General features: G+C 35.9%; 1 protein-coding gene across 2 annotated transcripts; it reads right to left on the bottom strand.

Annotated features, from left to right (window-relative positions):
- Nucleotides 1-3,634: 3,634 nt before the first annotated feature.
- Nucleotides 3,635-16,582, bottom strand: adgrl4 (adhesion G protein-coupled receptor L4). 2 transcript variants are annotated; one of them, XM_016282111.1, is made up of 16 exons: nt 16,526-16,582; nt 15,322-15,471; nt 14,102-14,251; nt 13,818-13,964; nt 13,532-13,602; nt 11,940-12,107; nt 9,790-9,973; nt 7,719-7,835; nt 7,420-7,619; nt 7,146-7,322; nt 5,776-5,979; nt 5,433-5,653; nt 4,821-4,887; nt 4,430-4,521; nt 3,953-4,121; nt 3,635-3,845 (listed from the first exon to the last, which is right to left on the bottom strand). In XM_016282111.1, exons 1-16 carry the CDS (start codon nt 16,569-16,571, stop codon nt 3,783-3,785), a joined length of 2,226 nt encoding a protein of 741 aa, XP_016137597.1. In that variant the 5' UTR covers nt 16,572-16,582; the 3' UTR covers nt 3,635-3,782. The 2 variants fall into 2 exon arrangements, with proteins under 2 accessions (XP_016137597.1, XP_016137598.1); XM_016282112.1 differs by lacking the exon at nt 15,322-15,471 and having other exon boundaries at nt 16,526-16,581.
- Between the last annotated feature and the right edge of the window lie 571 nt (nt 16,583-17,153).

Below are 17,153 nucleotides of genomic sequence, written 5' to 3'. Positions count from 1 at the left end.
TATATTGTTATAGCACATTGCTCTTTTATTGATTTTGATTGCTTCCATTGTCCTCATTTGTAAGTCGATTTGGATAAAAGCGTCTGCTAAATGACAATGTAGATGTACATGTAAAGTGAAAAAATGTGAAATTATTGTACTGGTGAAGAAAGTGAACTTGGAACAAAACTTATGAAAAAAAAACAATTTATGATGATCCGAGAAGTCCTTAAACCACAGTACTCTTACGGGGACCTGGAAACAGATTTCTGTGCTTTCTGACAATATGCATAATGAACTGTGTTTGTTCTTCAGTCTTTGAGAGGAGTCCGTTGTACTCTTGGATAAGCACAACAACTCTTTCTTGCATTTGCATTGTTTGCCCAGGTACCAGGATCTTCATTTAGGAAGTCCTGATGGAGATCAAGAATAATGAAGAAGTGTTCAGCCATTGTCTTGACATGCTGCCAGGTATGCTGTCCCATACTCTGAATTTGTGCTCTGCATTTAACCCATCCAAGTGCACACACACACACACACCGATGAGTAGTGACAAACAAACACACACACACACACACACAAACACCTAGAACACCTGCCTTGCTCAAAGACCTCAGTCGTTGCCGGTACGGACCTACAATTCCTGCCGGTACTGAGACTCGAACCCACAGTTAGGGCCAGTTGTGGCCTAATGGATAGAGAGTCATCTGATATGAGAAACAGTCAAAACTTTATCAGTGAAAAAATCCTTCAGTAATATTACCAATCAAATCTTGAAGTACCTGTTGATAAAAAGATCTGATGGAGATCAAGAATAATGAAGAAGTGTTCAGCCATTGTCTTGACATGCTGCCAGGTATGCTGTCCCATACTCTGAATTTGTGCTCTGCATTTAACCCATCCAAGTGCACACACACACACACACACCGATGAGTAGTGACAAACAAACACACACACACACACACAAACACCTAGAACACCTGCCTTGCTCAAAGACCTCAGTCGTTGCCGGTACGGACCTACAATTCCTGCCGGTACTGAGACTCGAACCCACAGTTAGGGCCAGTTGTGGCCTAATGGATAGAGAGTCATCTGATATGAGAAACAGTCAAAACTTTATCAGTGAAAAAATCCTTCAGTAATATTACCAATCAAATCTTGAAGTACCTGTTGATAAAAAGATACATTCTTTGAGCATACCCTGACAAATCTGGATTGTATTTTGCATACATTACATACTTCTAGTGGAGAAACAAATGAGGGGGTGAGAGGTTAACATTTCCAATAAATAATTTTACCCCCCCAATTAGGGCCACCCTATTGTATATTGTAAATATTGCAAAAGTTGCAATAATGATTAGATTAATAATTTGCTTATTTCAGTCTAGTTTTGTTTTTACTAGGTTTCTACAGGCATTCTTTGAGCATACCCTGACAAATCTGGATTGTATTTTGCAGACATTACATACTTCTAGTGGAGAAACAAATGAGGGGGTGAGAGGTTAACATTTCCAATAAATAATTTACCCCCCAATAATGTCCACCCTAATCCCATCCACGATTAAGGTCTTTGTGGAAGCCATGGCTACCTTCTATACACTGTTAGGCGATGGGTCTCTGGGAAGGCACTAGTTGGTAACCTGTTTCCTTTCTGGCACTCGAAGCACTATGATGAGCCCTGTATTTTATACTAGAGTCCCAGCCTGGGATCTGGTCTTGGTTTTAGAGGTGTTGTCCCTGGCGCCCTTCAAACCTCCGAGATTGTTTTGAAGAAATTCCTCACCTTAAAGATGGTGTTCTTGCTGGCTATCACTTCTTTAAAGAGAGTAGAAGATTTGCAGGCCCTGTAAGTTGCCTCCTACTGCCTAGAGGTTGTCCCAGGTCAAAGCGCCAAAGCAATCTGACACCCTAGACAGGGCTATGTGCCTAATGTACCATAGAATACTGCACAGTCTACGATTCTGCAGGCCTTTCATCGTCCTCCTTTTGTGTCGGCAGACCAAGAGAGGTTGAACTTGCTATGCCCTGTGAGGGCCCTTGAAATTTACGCTCAGAAAACCTCTAGATGGTGGAAATCTGACCAGTTATTGGTTTAATTTGGGCCTCCTAAGAAGGGGTCCCCAGCTTCAAAGCAGACCATCAGTAAATGGATTGAGGAAACCATTTTTATTGGCAATGAGGCACACAATATGCCCTCGCCTCTGTTGGTAAGAGCCTTTTCTACAAGGAGTATGTCCACTTTGTTCTGGGTGCTTTTTATAGTTTCCATGGCATGCTGACAAATGTATTAATCAAGAATGGAGTAGCTGCACATGTGCTTCAACACCAGTCACGCTGATGGCTTATCCCCATAGCCTCGTTATAATGCAGACGCTTCTGTTTTGTTTAATCAGCCGACATGAACATATTAAAGGCAGAACATATTTTTATTAGTCCAGAATACAGAACATATAAAATCATCTAAGACAATGAATCGTCAGATAGAAAAAAAATTGCTATTGACTGTAAAACCTTTAGCTACTGACTACAATTGGTTATGAAACATATAGATCATAGCATGCAGTAACATTTTAGTCAGTGGCGTAACTTTGCTTTGAAAAGTGATGGGGGCACCACGCAACTCGTTTTGCTAGTTTTTTATTTAATAACCTAATTTACTTGGGGACTGGGTTTAGAGTTGGACAAACTTAAATTTTGCTTTTCAAAAATACATCGATGTACCAGTGGCGGCGCCAGATAATTTTGAACGCAGGTGCCGAGGGGGTGCTAGATCATTGACAGAGGGAGCTGGGCAATTCAGGGCTCCAGACTCATTCTTCCCACTGGTCGCTTTTTGTGAACGGGAGTCTATACATCTAGTCTACATCTATACACCTTTCACCTTTTAAGACAAAAAAAAAAAGTTGGATTCATTATTTTTAATAAAAATGCACAACAAGAATAAAACAGTAAGATTCAATGACAAACTAGCTTACAAAACGTTATTAACAAAAACAAATAAGATGAGGCATGGCATAGGTCTACACGCTGTATTAGGGTATAATGACTAATAAATTACAGAATGTTTAGCAAACACTGAGGAATCAAAAAAAAAAAAAGAGAGAGATATAAAGTGCATAACGTGAGGTAAACAGCAAAGATAAGCTTTTCAAAATGAAAACAAAACAAAAAGAAAAGTAAAACTAAATTTGCTGTCAGTGATGGTGCTTGCATGTTTTTTATTTTCTCACAAGAATACCAACATGTTCACCTTCTCTGGTTTAAGAAGCGGTCTTTTACTTTAGCTTGAAACTATCCATCGTTTCCTCAATATTTGCGTCCTTTTTGCTGCATGCGCGCACCTTCGTGCTCGTGCAGACATGGCAAGTATAAACCAGGCTCTACAAAGTGATGGGGGCTGACAAATGACATTACGAAAAGTGCAACAGCTGCAAATCACGTTGTTATTGCACTGCACGAGTTATGCATGCATAAGGAGTCAATTTATTTTTTTTATCACCCTAATTAGATTATGAAGAATGATTTGTTGATCTTGTTTTCCCTTTAATACATACCTTCCGCAATATATTTTTCAATTACTTTCAAAAAGTGATAGGGACAATATTGACCCTGGCAAAAAGTGGTGGGGACATATCCCACCCGTCCCACCCGCAAATTACGCCTATGATTTTAGTTAATACATTTCTCTCAAAAATAAATATATTGGAACTTTGTCACACACTTTCCTAAGTATGTCTATATAATGCTTAGATTTAAAAGCATTTTCAGGCTGGTGCTGTAGTTAATTTCTCTTTTGATAAAGTTCATCGCAGACACTCAAAACAACATGGAACATTCTTGAATAATCTGTAGTACTCCTCTTGAATCTGATGATAAAAGGAAAAACATTTGCAATTACAGGTGCAGAATGGTTAACAGTAATATTGAATAATAATTAATGAAATATACTAAACAAATGTACAGAAGACCTTACCCTCCTGGATAGAACGCAAAGGAATATGAAAATGAACAACCCTTGGAACACGTTGGCAAAGGTAAAGAGATATGCGGTGAGGGTGGTCTCATATAAGATGTGCATGACACCAAATGTCCAGGTAACTCCCAGAACAAACAGGAGAGCAATAGCTCCTCTTGTACAAGACCTGAGGAACAATTATTGAATTATAATAATAATAAAAAAAATAAAATAAATGTTTGTAATATTTATGAGTTCAGGCTGTAGTTTGACTAGTAATTTTAATATTTAGCTACACTGACATGCCCTAAGGAGAAAATGACATTTTACTCAGAACCTGAATATTTGCAGATACATTATGGAGTTCAAGTTAAGTCACATGTAACAAATACACCATGCAAACACAATGAATCAGAACATTATAGAGGATGAGATGCGATCTTTTAATATTTTTTTAATTAGCACTATATGAAAATGAGGAAAGAATTTCTTTACCTGATATTTTCATAGTGACTGATTTCAGGTATCTTTACTGCAGTGTGGCGATAAACCTTACAGATGATCACAGCAAATGCCAGCAGATTAACCTGGGAGGGGATAATTGGCTTTGATGTAAAATTTATCAGTCAAGAAAGTACATTGTGAACTATATGCAGCAATTTACTTAATTAAACAGCATATCATGTTATTAATTAATTTTTTAAAAACTGATTGACAGGTATAATAAAATTACATTTTGGATGTCAATTTATCTTGATACAATTGTGGGATTTCTGTCTGCTGTTTTAAGAATACAGCAAAATGTTAATGATTGTTGTATTGATATTGAGTGTACATATTGAGTGTTGTTACTGTATGTTGCAATAACACAAGAGCTGATACTCACCAGAATGATTAGACAGGCTGGTCCTATGAAACTCCAGATGAAGTTATTTTCAGTGCTCAGCCAACACCTTAACAAGATATTAATAACATGAGATAGTAATGTAAAAGTAGATTTACATTGTCTGGAAAAAAAAGTGAGAGATGCAAGGCTTAAAGGAATAGTTCATCCCAAAAAAAATAGAAGTTTGTCATTTACTCACCTTCATGTTGTTCTAAAGCTGTATGAGTTTATTTCTTTTGTTGAACACAAAATTATATATTTTGAAGAATGCTGGTAACCAAACATTTGCTGGCAGCCAATGACTTTCATAATATGGGAAAAAAATAAAAATAAATACTATGCATGTCAATGGCAACCAGCGACTGTTTGGATAGACAGAATTTTCATTTTTGTGTGAACTATACCTTTAAATATGATCCACTTTATTTTACAGACGCTTTTTTTTATTATTATTATTATTATTATTATTATTTTATATACTGCAGTCAGTTGTAAAACTATTTGCACTACAAAGTGTTTATGATTAGAATAATTTAAAATAATATAACAACAAATATAATAACAAATACTTTCCTTAACAAATACCACTAAATTAAAATACTAAAAACTTACACGGTACTAGTGCCATAATATTTATAGCCAAGAGTTGCAGATATTGCAACAACCACGGCAGGACTCCCATAACCAAATATGTAGAAGTTCCGGTGGAGAAAACCTTTGTTATAGATGACACCAACAACGATGAGATATAAATGGATTCCCTCTAAACACATCCAGGCAAATGCAGCCAAGAAGAAATAGTGCAGCAGGCCAGCGATAAGAGAACAGAACCACTGAAACATACAGTGAACAAAGATGTATTAATATTACATTGCACTACAGTACTTAACATAGGCCACTTTTGTACAGGGTTTATGTCTCCATCTGACACAATAATAAAGTGTGAAGAGTGAACCTTGTGTGCGATCTTGTTAATCCCGATGAGGAAGATGAACTGGGCCATGAAGAGGCTGCAGCACAGGTTCTTGTGGATCGTGGTTCTGGTGTTCTGGATGTCTCGGAAGAACCAGAAGGTGAAGATACACAGGGACAGGCAGATGATGGAGATCACCATTCCCAGCTGCGTTATTCTTGTTAGAACATTATAGTGTGCAAGCAACTACATGAAACAGAACAGAAACAGGATTCTGCATGTAGGATTGATTCAAATCAAATTGTAAATTCTGCTCTAATTATATATGTTTACAAATTCTGTGCCATGTTGCTAAGGTGCTCTGGGTGGTTATGTGCTATGCCTAAAGTGAATATGATATTTGAGATTTGTGGATATAGTTTGGGTTTCTGATTCAATGTTTTATTGTCAGCTAGCTCTTCTCAACATGCCACATATCATTAATCATCAAAGCACAGAAGTAATGCATTAGATGCTGACATTTAGAATTAGAATTTATTTAGAATTGGGTTTGGTCAAATTACACCAAGTATGAGGGAGCATATAGTGATGTTTGCTGTAGCAGTCACCACTAATACAACCTACTGGACCTAACATTTTAATTATTTACCACTGTAAAAAAAAAAAAAAACTTTTTTTTTCTCCAATATTTTTGAAAGGAGTCTCTTACAGTATGCTCACCAAGGCTGCATTTATTTGATCAAAATAATAAAAATAAATAAATAAATAAAACAATAAAAGAGTTTTCCATGCAATGTTTATCTACCCCTTCGTTCTTGAAAGTTGTTTAATGAAATGATATAAACAGGCTTCTTTGGCATTTAAACATTGCTGGTAAATAAATAAACAAACAAAAATAAATAAATAAATAAAACAATAAAAGAGTTTTCCATGCAATGTTTTTCTACCCCTTGGTTCTTGAAAGTTGTTTAATGAAATTATATAAACAGGCTTCTTTGGCATCTAAACATTGCTGGTAAATAAATAAACAAACAAAATAAATAAAATAAATACATAACTTTGCATCTCTCCACTGTATTTATGTTCAAACTGAATGTGGGTATCTCAAATAAAATTTTACTACTTTTACTACTATTTCTACAGGTTTACCATGCCTTTAAATACTCCAGACATATGAAAGCACAGTAACATTTATTTTACAGTGACTCCCAATTAGTATTTGAGTGTTTCAGGTGAACTGACCTTCACTAATCACAAAGTGAGGTTAGTTCTGATAAATTGTCAAGTTGCATTATTGATCCGTAGTTGCCAGTTGATTTTATGTTTTGGCATCTAATGCATCCAAGTACTTTTTTGGGGGGCACTGCATTTTTTGAGGGGACCAGAAGGGGGCAGCAGTAGTTTAGACTTACATTGGCTTGAGCAGAGGACATGAGAATTGCGAAGTGTGTCAGATGATTACAGGAACATGAAGTGTGTGTGGCATTCACATGAGTGCGGGTACAGCCGTCCAAACTCCAGTGTCCCATCATGCTCTGGGAATACTCCCAAAATGCACACTTAGTCTCATCGTGGGCAGGATCTATCTCCTTTATGAAAAAGTAAAACTCATTCAGTGCATTAAATTAAAATTACATTCACACCCACAACTATTTCAAATTAATTAATAAATCAGCCAAACTGCACCTGTGTGTGTTTGAGAGTGAAGGTCACATTGTTCAGTGCAAATGTCTTTGGGTTACTGATGGCTGCTGCTATTACTGGTGAGTTAACTGTAATTTCACCCGCTGATGCATAGCGAGAGTAATCGGCCACACCAGGGTCATCAGCGGGCTTTAAAAGATCCCCAATATTGTTATAAATGAGAAATACTATGGAGGTGCTGCCTAGACAGAACAAGACATAGAAAACAGACATACATTTTAATCATTTGGTGCATTTGTATTCAGTTTGCTATGAAGGTTTAAGAAAGGTCTTTCACAAACCGTTATTGTTTTCCTCTTTTGAATTCTTAGGGGTCAGCGAAATGGAGTTTCCTTGGATGTTTGTTGAAACTGGATGCTTATGTAATTGGTGGGGTTCAAATGTGTATAGTTTCATTTCTAGAAAACAAAGTGATTAGCACCATTATCATCACAAACAGTTTAACTAAAATAGTGTTAAATTGCAATAAGGTATGCTGCCAAAAATCCAATGTAAAAATATGATTTCCGGTATTATTTCCGGTATTATGGAATGACACAATAAACATAACAATTTAAATAAAACATAATAAAATGTTTCATCATGCAGGGACTTTCTAAAATGACTCATAAACTTTTTTTAATGTTAAACAATAACAATAAAATGAATTAGTTAAATTAAATTAAATTAATTTGTTTTGTTGAATATAGGTTTTCTGAAGATTTTAATACTTTTTATTTCCAAATTCTCGTATTATTTGAGCACAAATTACATTTCCCCTTCAGTACTTTGTTAACTAAATAGGAGGTTTTTACATTATTTTTTCCGTTAAAATTACTTTTGAAGTGTATCCTACAGCTGTTCTGTCCATAAGATTTGCAGTATATAAAATGAGTCATGCACTGCATGAAAAAAATAACGACTTCTGACTTTTTAAAGTCGACTTTTATGTGATGAAAGTCGTGTCGAAGTCGACTAGTCGATGATGACGTCATTAATGAACAAATTAGTCAGGAGCTGTGACGAAAACAGCTTGTGCACAGCTATGGCATATGACACAGTGCTGCCCACACGGCTATTGCTCCTATAACAGCTCCTTTTTATCAGTTCTTTTGTCTTTGAGTCGTTATGTTTCTCACAGATTTCTGTTTGTTCTAAATCAGATACAGATAAAGTAGCACAGTAAAGATTACATTCATATGAATGCATTAATGAGAGTGATTGCGTGTCTGAATTAATTCAACCTGGCAGCGTCTCTTTACTAGTAGTGAAGCGGTGGAATTTAGTTATTAAGAAATATATGCTTGAACTTTTCAGTTTCTAAGCTATTTTATTGAGAAATCACAGAACAGTGTTGACAATACATTTCCGTGCTGAATAATTCTGTGCGCGCGATCTGCGCGAGATGTAGGAGCTACTGTCTGTAATGTGTGTGCGTTACAGTGTAGCGGCGCATTAGATTAGAACGGCGATTAACTTTCCTACCTGTACAATAAGCGGTTTAAAACGTGCATTCTCCTGTTCAATTTCGAGCATCCAGTAACATAATCTCACATGTCTTGTGGCTTTCAGAGTATGCATTTATTTGTCATTTTAACTGTTTGGAAACTGAGCGTAAAATGTGGAAGTCCTTCAAAGATTTCTTATCCTGTTGCGCCCTCTATAGGACCAGCGACTAGTCGACGTCAAGCTTAAAGCGTCATGGCATAGCATTGAAGTCACTAGTCGATTAGTCGGTGCAGCCCCTACTGGGGCGGTACCCCTTCAAAATGTACAAATATGTACACTTTAGATACTAATATCTACCTTTAAGGTACTTATATGCACCCTTTAGGAGTAAATGAGGTAAGTTAAGTTCTGAGTGTAGAAAAACAGAAAATGTACTGGTAATTTTCTGCCTGGACATTATCCATTAAGTTTATGGACATTTCCTTTAACCCTACACCCTTACAAAAAAGATCTTTGGCATCTATGATTCCATGAAGAGCCTTTAACCTCCATGTAATCTTTCCATTGCAAAAAAAGATTCTTTATAGTGGAAGAATATTATGATTATCGTCACATTATGAAAATATTCTTTAGACTTAGAAAAAATGGCTCTATTAAGAACTATTCACTGAAAGTTTTTTTTTTTGTGGAACCCAAAACAATTCTTATATGACACTGCTATGAAAACTCCCTTTTGGAACTTTTATTTTTAAGAGTGTAGAACACTACACAATGACATATTGTGTAATTCAAACTACAGTACAAGTAAAACACCCGCAAAAAAATCTATTTGGAAAATTCCTTCACATTCACACTGTGTATTATATAGCCAATTCTATTTTTATGAAATGTGGTGCGTTATATTTTAGGCCTCAGAAGACTCACCTACTTCACCGGCATCCACCTGCATCCGCGTTGTTTGTGTGTATCCAGCAGACAGGGCCAGTGTTTCCTTCTCTGCTGTATGAAGGAGTGTGGTGATGTAATACTTCCTCAAATCCTCATTTATCCTATTCCATTCTACCTTTTCATCCTTCTCGACTAAGTTATTCACACTGAAAACCAGATTCTATCAGATAAAGCCAGAACAAAACAAACAAACATGCAATGATTTAAGTTACGAACATCAACTGCAATCATGTATAATCTGTTAAGGCCTGTTCACACCAATGACGATAACTATAATGATAAAGATATAGTTCTAAAAATCGTTCTCAATATTAAAACATAGCAGAGTCCACACCACAATTATAACGATAAAGGCACAGAGTAACGATATCGTTGGAATCACTTTCAGAACGATTTTTTCCAGCTGATGAACGATAAAAACATTGACAGCCAATCAGAATCCATCCTGCTATAAAGGGCTAGAAAATTTAAAGTGGCATGCGCTTAGAATAAACAGACAATATCGTTCGCTGGTGTGGACACTAATATCGTTATCTTTATAGTTATTGTTCCAGGTGTGAACAGGGCTTTAGTCTATAATCTGGAGTGTTGTAGCTTCCTACTTGGTCTAAATCAGGGGTGCCCAACCCTGTTCCTGGAGATATACCTTCCTGCAGAGTTCAGTTCCAACCCTGATCAAACACAGCTGTCTGTAATTATCAAGTGCTCCTTCAGATCCTAATTAGTTGGTTCAGTTGTGTTTGATCAGGGTTGGAGCTGAACTCTGCAGGAAGGTAGATCTCCAGGAAAAGGGTTGGGCACCCCCGGTCTAAATGGTTTAAGTTAGGGTGCTTTCACACATGGCTCGTTGTTTCGGAACCTGGCGCGTTTCCCCCCTTAGCTCGGTTCGTTTGGGCATATGTGAACACGGCAATCGCGCTCGGATCCGCGCCAAAACAATCGGTCCGAGATCGCCTGAACGAGGTGGTCTCGGCTCGATTGAAAACGAACTCTGGAGCGGTTCGGTTGTAGTGAGAAAGCAATCCGATCCAACGGACCAATGAACCAGACTATATCACAATGAATAATAGGTAATTATGTAAGTTACATGATAAGCATCAGCTTTGTTGTTTTGCTAATACTTCAAAATTAACCTGTGAATGTTTGTGGGTGAGCACGTCTTCGCCATTCAAAATAAAAAGGTGCACTTTTTAATCTTATAATGCCGTTTTATTGCTCTTCTTCCTAGTAGGTGCATTTTAAAAATGTTTTCCTGATGAATCCTGGACTCCTGCTCAAAATGATAAATTAATATAAGGACAGCTACAAAAAAAAAAAAAAGCTGTTGTCGTTCCATCCTGAGTCCTGTTGGATGACAGCCGTGACAGCTCAGTGGAATCCCGGAAAATAAACCGTGGAACTTTGACCAATGAGAGAACAGTTTACTCGCGCGTGACTTGCATTAACAAATTTGGTCCGTTTAGAAACTTTGCCATGTGAAAGCGAACCGCACCAAGAATAAAAAGCAACATGTAATCATTTTAATCCCGTTTCGGAACAAAGCAATCGATCTACAGGTGTGAAAGCACCCTTAATCTACTGTAGTATGTAATGCATGTAATTGCGTAATTCATTACTATACATAAATATTATAATTTGTTTATAATATATTTATTATAATTTGTTTATTAAATAATATTTTTTACCTAATTTAGTGTTTTTGGGGGTTATGCTTTTTTAATTTAAACTTTGTTAAAGGGGTCATATGATGTTGCTGAAAAGAACATTATTTTGTGTATTTGGTGTAATGCAATGTGTTTATGCGGTTTAAGGTTCAAAAAACACATTATTTTCCACATACCGTACATTATTGTTTCTCGTCTATGCCCCGCCTTTCTGAAACGCCTCGATTTTTACAAAGCTCATCTGTTAAAGAACATCCCTTTGGATTTGAGACTTTAGTCTTTGCAAAATTACAGATCTTCTTTATGCACCAAGAGCTTGTAACACTCCAAAGAGAAAGGAAAAATTGAAATCGCATCATATGACCCCTTTAAACGTTTTGGTGGAAAACATTCAGGCTTACTAAAATTAGCAGGTGTGTTTCTCTCTTCTTGCTTGTATGTGGAAGGGCACATATAAATTACCGTGATGGTTTCATTGATGTGTTCCTTAGGATGTTCAGACTCATCTGCAGGACTTAGTTTATGGCTGGCCATGGCCTCGATGTAGGACATGAGGAGAACAGGAGAGAGCTCAGCTGATGTTTGGAATCTTATCTCTTTCAGACGCTCTGGAGTTGACAGATTAATCATCTACAGAGAGGAAAATTGTTTTAAAATTCACTCAAATATGGTAAAAGATACATCATAAATGACAGTATTTGAAAGATTATACATCACAGGGAAAATGCAGACAATACACAGCTGCCCTTACATGTTTATATCATTGGCTTTAAATAATCCGCAAACACATTGAAATTCTGCATATGTATAAACTTCCTCAGACAAATGTGGTTATAGCATGATTAGTCTATTAGTAGAAGAGGTCACAATACTTATAACAAGGCTAGTCACCAACCAGCCATTATCCAAAGAGAATCAGTTTAAATGGTGCTAAAATGAGATAATTGTCTAGTATTTGCTATGAGAGGAACTGCAGGTCTACAACTTTGCCAGCAGAGGACGCCATTCTCTCACACTTACATCAGAACTGTGAAACTGCAGGATTAAGGACTGAATGCTGTAAAGACCTAAAAGCAGCTGTAAACACATGTAATATGTCTAAAATATCGATTATTATTATATTTGGTCATTGTTGTTTTTATATTATATATAAATACCATATCAGCTTAAAATGATATCTTAGTAATGAAGTTGATAGTGATGATGGTGATAGTAATGATGATGATAGTGATGATAGTAATGGTGTTTTGTCTTGCACTGATGCACATAAAGCAGCACTGTCACACTTTGCACTTTTTTAATTAAAAACTTTCCTACTAATTTATTATTGCACATAATATTATACATTAACTGTGGATTTAAATGAATTATAGTTGTAAAAAAAATTAACTATAACAACTGTGGATACAATTATTTACAGCTGATTATAAGATTATAAATATGTCTAACATATACACTACAGTTCTTTCAGTATTTTTCTTTCAAATGAATGCTGTTTGTTTTAACTCTCATTGAATCCTGAAAAAAATATTATTATGCTTTCCACAAACATTTTAAGCAGCACAACTGTTTTCAACAATAATAATAAATGCAAATCAGCATATTAGAATATCCTTCTGATGGATCATGTGACACTGAAGACTGGAGTAATGGCTGCTGAAAATTCAACTTTGGCTTGGAGTAATAAATTACATTTTAAAATATATTCAAATAGAAAAACGCAATTTTAAATTGCATATCTGCATTATACAGTATATGTCGTTTGTTTTTTCTTATATTATTTCTGTCTGGCTTCTGTTGAATAATGGCAAAAGGCAAATTAAGAAGTTGACAATATTAAATAACAATAGCAAAAAAAAAAAAATATATATATATATATACTGTATATATATATATATATATAGTATACACACACACACACACACACACACACACACACACACACATACATACATACATACATACATGCATACAAATGGTTTATAATGGTTTATATGAACATTATGTGAAATCATAAAGGAAAGTAAGTACTACACATGAATAATGTAACTCACTCTTTCCAGTGTGTTGTCAACAGTCTCTTTGATACATCTGTGGTCCTGATGGCAGAGCTTCTTTGGGTTTTCTGACACACAAAAACACATACATGTGTATATTTGGACAACTGATATTACTGAAATGCTTACCTTTTATATTTTAAAATCATTTTAAATATGTCAGAATGTAGAAAAAAGCACATGGAGGAAAATGAAATGTAAAATTCAAAGCAAGATTATAAACAAGATTCAGATTCAGATACACTTTAAACTGAGAGCGGCGTGTAACTTTAACAGTTCTCACCTCTGCAGTCCGTCCCGCTTTTAGGCTTAAACCAGGGCCCTGCTGGGGACGTATAACCTCTCATACATGAGCAGGTGAATGAGCCGTTTGTGTTGTTGCATTTTGAAAAGGGTCCACATCTACCAGCATCCATACACTCATCAATATCTGCAATTCAAAGAATAGCCGAGCTCATCTTCACTATTATAGAGTCAGTTGTGTACTCTTCTTCTTGGCATCCGTACATATTTTAAGTCTATGTAGTCTTCTACAGAGCCATTCTATTGTATGTGATTGATTCATACCTGTACAGTAGGTCCCATCATTAGTTTGAAATTTCTGCTTTCCATTTGCAGTGAATCCAGACTCACAGGTACAGTAGTAATCTCCAATAGTGTTGGTGCAGTTGGCATTTAGGCCACATATTCCGGTTACATTCTCACACTCATTGTCATCTGTGAAGGGTCATATAAGCAGATCCATTAAACTGAGAAGCAGGAGTTCTGTGCACCAGAATGTTTCAGCAAGATAGTCACAGGGGGAAATCTGAGCGAGTAAATCAGAGAATTACAAAATTCTGAATGAAATATTAGGAATACCTAATATAGTAAAATTTCTACTTTAAATGCCGACAAAACAAAATTGACATTTGAAAGGAATAAAACATCTGTGTGGTAGCTAAGCAGTTGCTAGGGTGTTGTGGGTAGTCTATCAACTAGATTTTTTTTTTCTGAAATTCACAAAAAAGGTCTCAGGTTAGCAATTTTGAAAAAACAAACAAACAAACAAACAGACAACAAAAACAGAATAACAGCATGATTGTAAGTGTGATATTGCTTATAAACTGCTCTTTAAACAAGAAGGTAATACTGAGTTATATTGACAGTTATTATTATACAGTAAGTTATTATTATTATTATTAATGTGTTATTAACATGTTATTATGTTGATATCGGCAGTTATTTTAACCCTTTTTGCTCCCTCAACAAAAATAGTCCTAATGAAGGATCAACCATTGTTTGTCTCTGAGCAGCACACAGTAGTGGTGTCTCGTGTTTTTGAACATTTCCACTGAGTGAATAATTCAGTGACTCATTTGTAACATTAAAAAAGAAGACTTGTTGCCACCTAATATTGAAACAATGTAACCTTCAGGAAAGGTCACTGAAAAATCCTTAGCTAAATATCACCACTTATGTCAAAATCACATTCGAATAGCACATTAGGTTCTACTGTCATATATCACTTTATATGAAACTATCTAGAGCTCTAGGTTGTAAGGTGGGCCATAGGACTGTCCTGCAGGACAAGCTCAAGAACTGTTTCCACCAAAACTGTCTGATTATTCAGTTTGATATTGACCCTAACAACTATTACATTACACTAATTTTCACAAGATTTGTAAACTACTCATATTATACTGGATGACAGTCTTTTCTGTGTGCATTTGTTACTCTTATACTAATAACAAAACACTAAAGTGCATTTACCATTTTGCTTTAATGTAATACAATAAAAGGCAAACCCTGGCAAGTGTTGATTCCATCACCAGTGAACCCTTGTTTGCAGTAGCAGGCGTTTTTGGAGTCATTGTTCAGACTGCAGCTGGCATTCTGGTGACAGGACTGACAAATGTCAACACATCTGCATGGGTCCAGCACACTTGAAAACCAAGCTTTAAAAAAATAATATAAAATAGAAACAAAATTATTTTCCAAGACACACATGAATTGGAGCACTTAAAGGGATAGTTCACCCAAAAGTGAAAATTCTGTCATCATTTACTCACCCTCATGTCGTTCCAAATCTGTATGAGTTGCTTTCTTATGTTGAACACAAAAGAAGATATTTTGAAGATTGCTGGCAATCAAACAGTTGGTGGTCGGTGGTGTTTTTTTCCTACTATGGAAGTCAATGGCAACCACCAACTGTTTGATTGCCAGCAATCTTCAAAATATCTTCTTTTGTGTTAGGTTTCTCAACATAAGAAAGCAACTCAAATACAGGTTTGGAACAACATGAGGGTGAGTAAATGATGACAGAATTTTTCATTTTTGGGTGAACTATCCCTTTAATGGGGATATTCAAGGCTAGTTGTCACATGGGCAAGCTGGTAACTATAAAGTTTAGCGTAAAACATAATTTTACACAAATTCTTGTTTTCTCTATCAATAGTTCTTTGTTTCAAACACCAAGTTCAAAACTTTCCTAAATTAATTTTTTTAAACAAATTCTGTCCTCCAGATAAAAAATACAATATAATCATATTTTTGCAATAGATGTTGTGATGAACACAATAAAATCACACTGGCATAGGGAATAACTGTATAATGAAGGTAGATTTGTTTTGTATTGTGTTCTCAGTACAAGTGTATAGATAGATCGATAATATAAAAAAAGTTCCTGGCCATGTGAAAACGTACAAAGCTGACAGTGAATATTTTCAAAATAAAGATAAAAAAAATATAGATATCTTGAAAAATAGTGTTGCCTGGAGTAAACATTTTGATAATTAGTCATGGTCTCCCCCAAACTAGACTACAAATCGTATTTAATTTAATTAGATTTATTTATGGTGATGTCTTATGCTCTGAGTCTTTACAAACAAATTATTTAATAAAACGTGTAAAGCATAACTGAGCAATAGATGTTCATTTGATGTATACAAAAAAGTTAAATGATTAACTTGAACTGTATCAAGATCACAAAAGGTAATCAAAGCGACTTACCAGCAAACAGCAGGAGTTTCATTGGAGAACTGTGGAAAAACTCCATTTCGGAGTTGAGTCTGGACTGTCTTTAAGCAGTACGTGGATATCTGTGTGACGCTCGATACTTCCTTATGTCAGCTTCCTGTTTCTCTAATCCTGACCCTTCCTGTCCATTTCAATCAACCCACAAAAACACAAGAGGGACTCGACAACTCATCCTCACACACAGATATGCTTGCACACACACACACACACACACACACACACACACAGGTTTGTTTTTATGGTTTATGGGGACTCTCCATAGGCGTAATGGTTTTTATACTGTACAAACCGTATTTTCTACTGCTCTACACCAACCCTACCCCTAAACCTACCCCTCACAGGAAACTTTCATTTTTAGATTTTCAAAAAAACTCATTCTGAATTATTTATAAGCCTTTTGAATTACGGGGACACTGAAAATGTCCTCATAAATCCCCTTCTCGTTGTAATACCTATGTCATACCCATGTTATTATACAAATTTGTGTCCTCATAAACCACATAAACATGCACACACACACACACACACACACACACACACACACACACACACACACACACATGCACACACACCAACCACTATTGTTACTTAACAAATGCAA

This window comes from Sinocyclocheilus grahami, unplaced genomic scaffold (assembly GCF_001515645.1).
Source record: "Sinocyclocheilus grahami isolate Dianchi unplaced genomic scaffold, SAMN03320097.WGS_v1.1 scaffold154.1, whole genome shotgun sequence".
Classification (NCBI taxonomy): Eukaryota; Metazoa; Chordata; class Actinopteri; order Cypriniformes; family Cyprinidae; genus Sinocyclocheilus; species Sinocyclocheilus grahami.
Note: the sequence above shows the minus strand (reverse complement) of the source record. Positions and strands in the feature narration are given on the sequence as shown.

What these genes read in the sequence shown, in the direction of transcription:
- adgrl4 (XM_016282111.1), bottom strand. Translation starts at nt 16,571, where the DNA reads ATGGAGTTTTTCCACAGTTCTCCAATGAAACTCCTGCTGTTTGCTG. An exon ending in TCACTCTCAAACACACACAG is followed by an intron (nt 7,323 to 7,419) that starts GTGCAGTTTGGC and finishes TTTTTCATAAAG; the next exon opens with GAGATAGATCCTGCCCACGA. An exon ending in AGTCACTATGAAAATATCAG is followed by an intron (nt 4,122 to 4,429) that starts GTAAAGAAATTC and finishes ATTGTTCCTCAG; the next exon opens with GTCTTGTACAAGAGGAGCTA.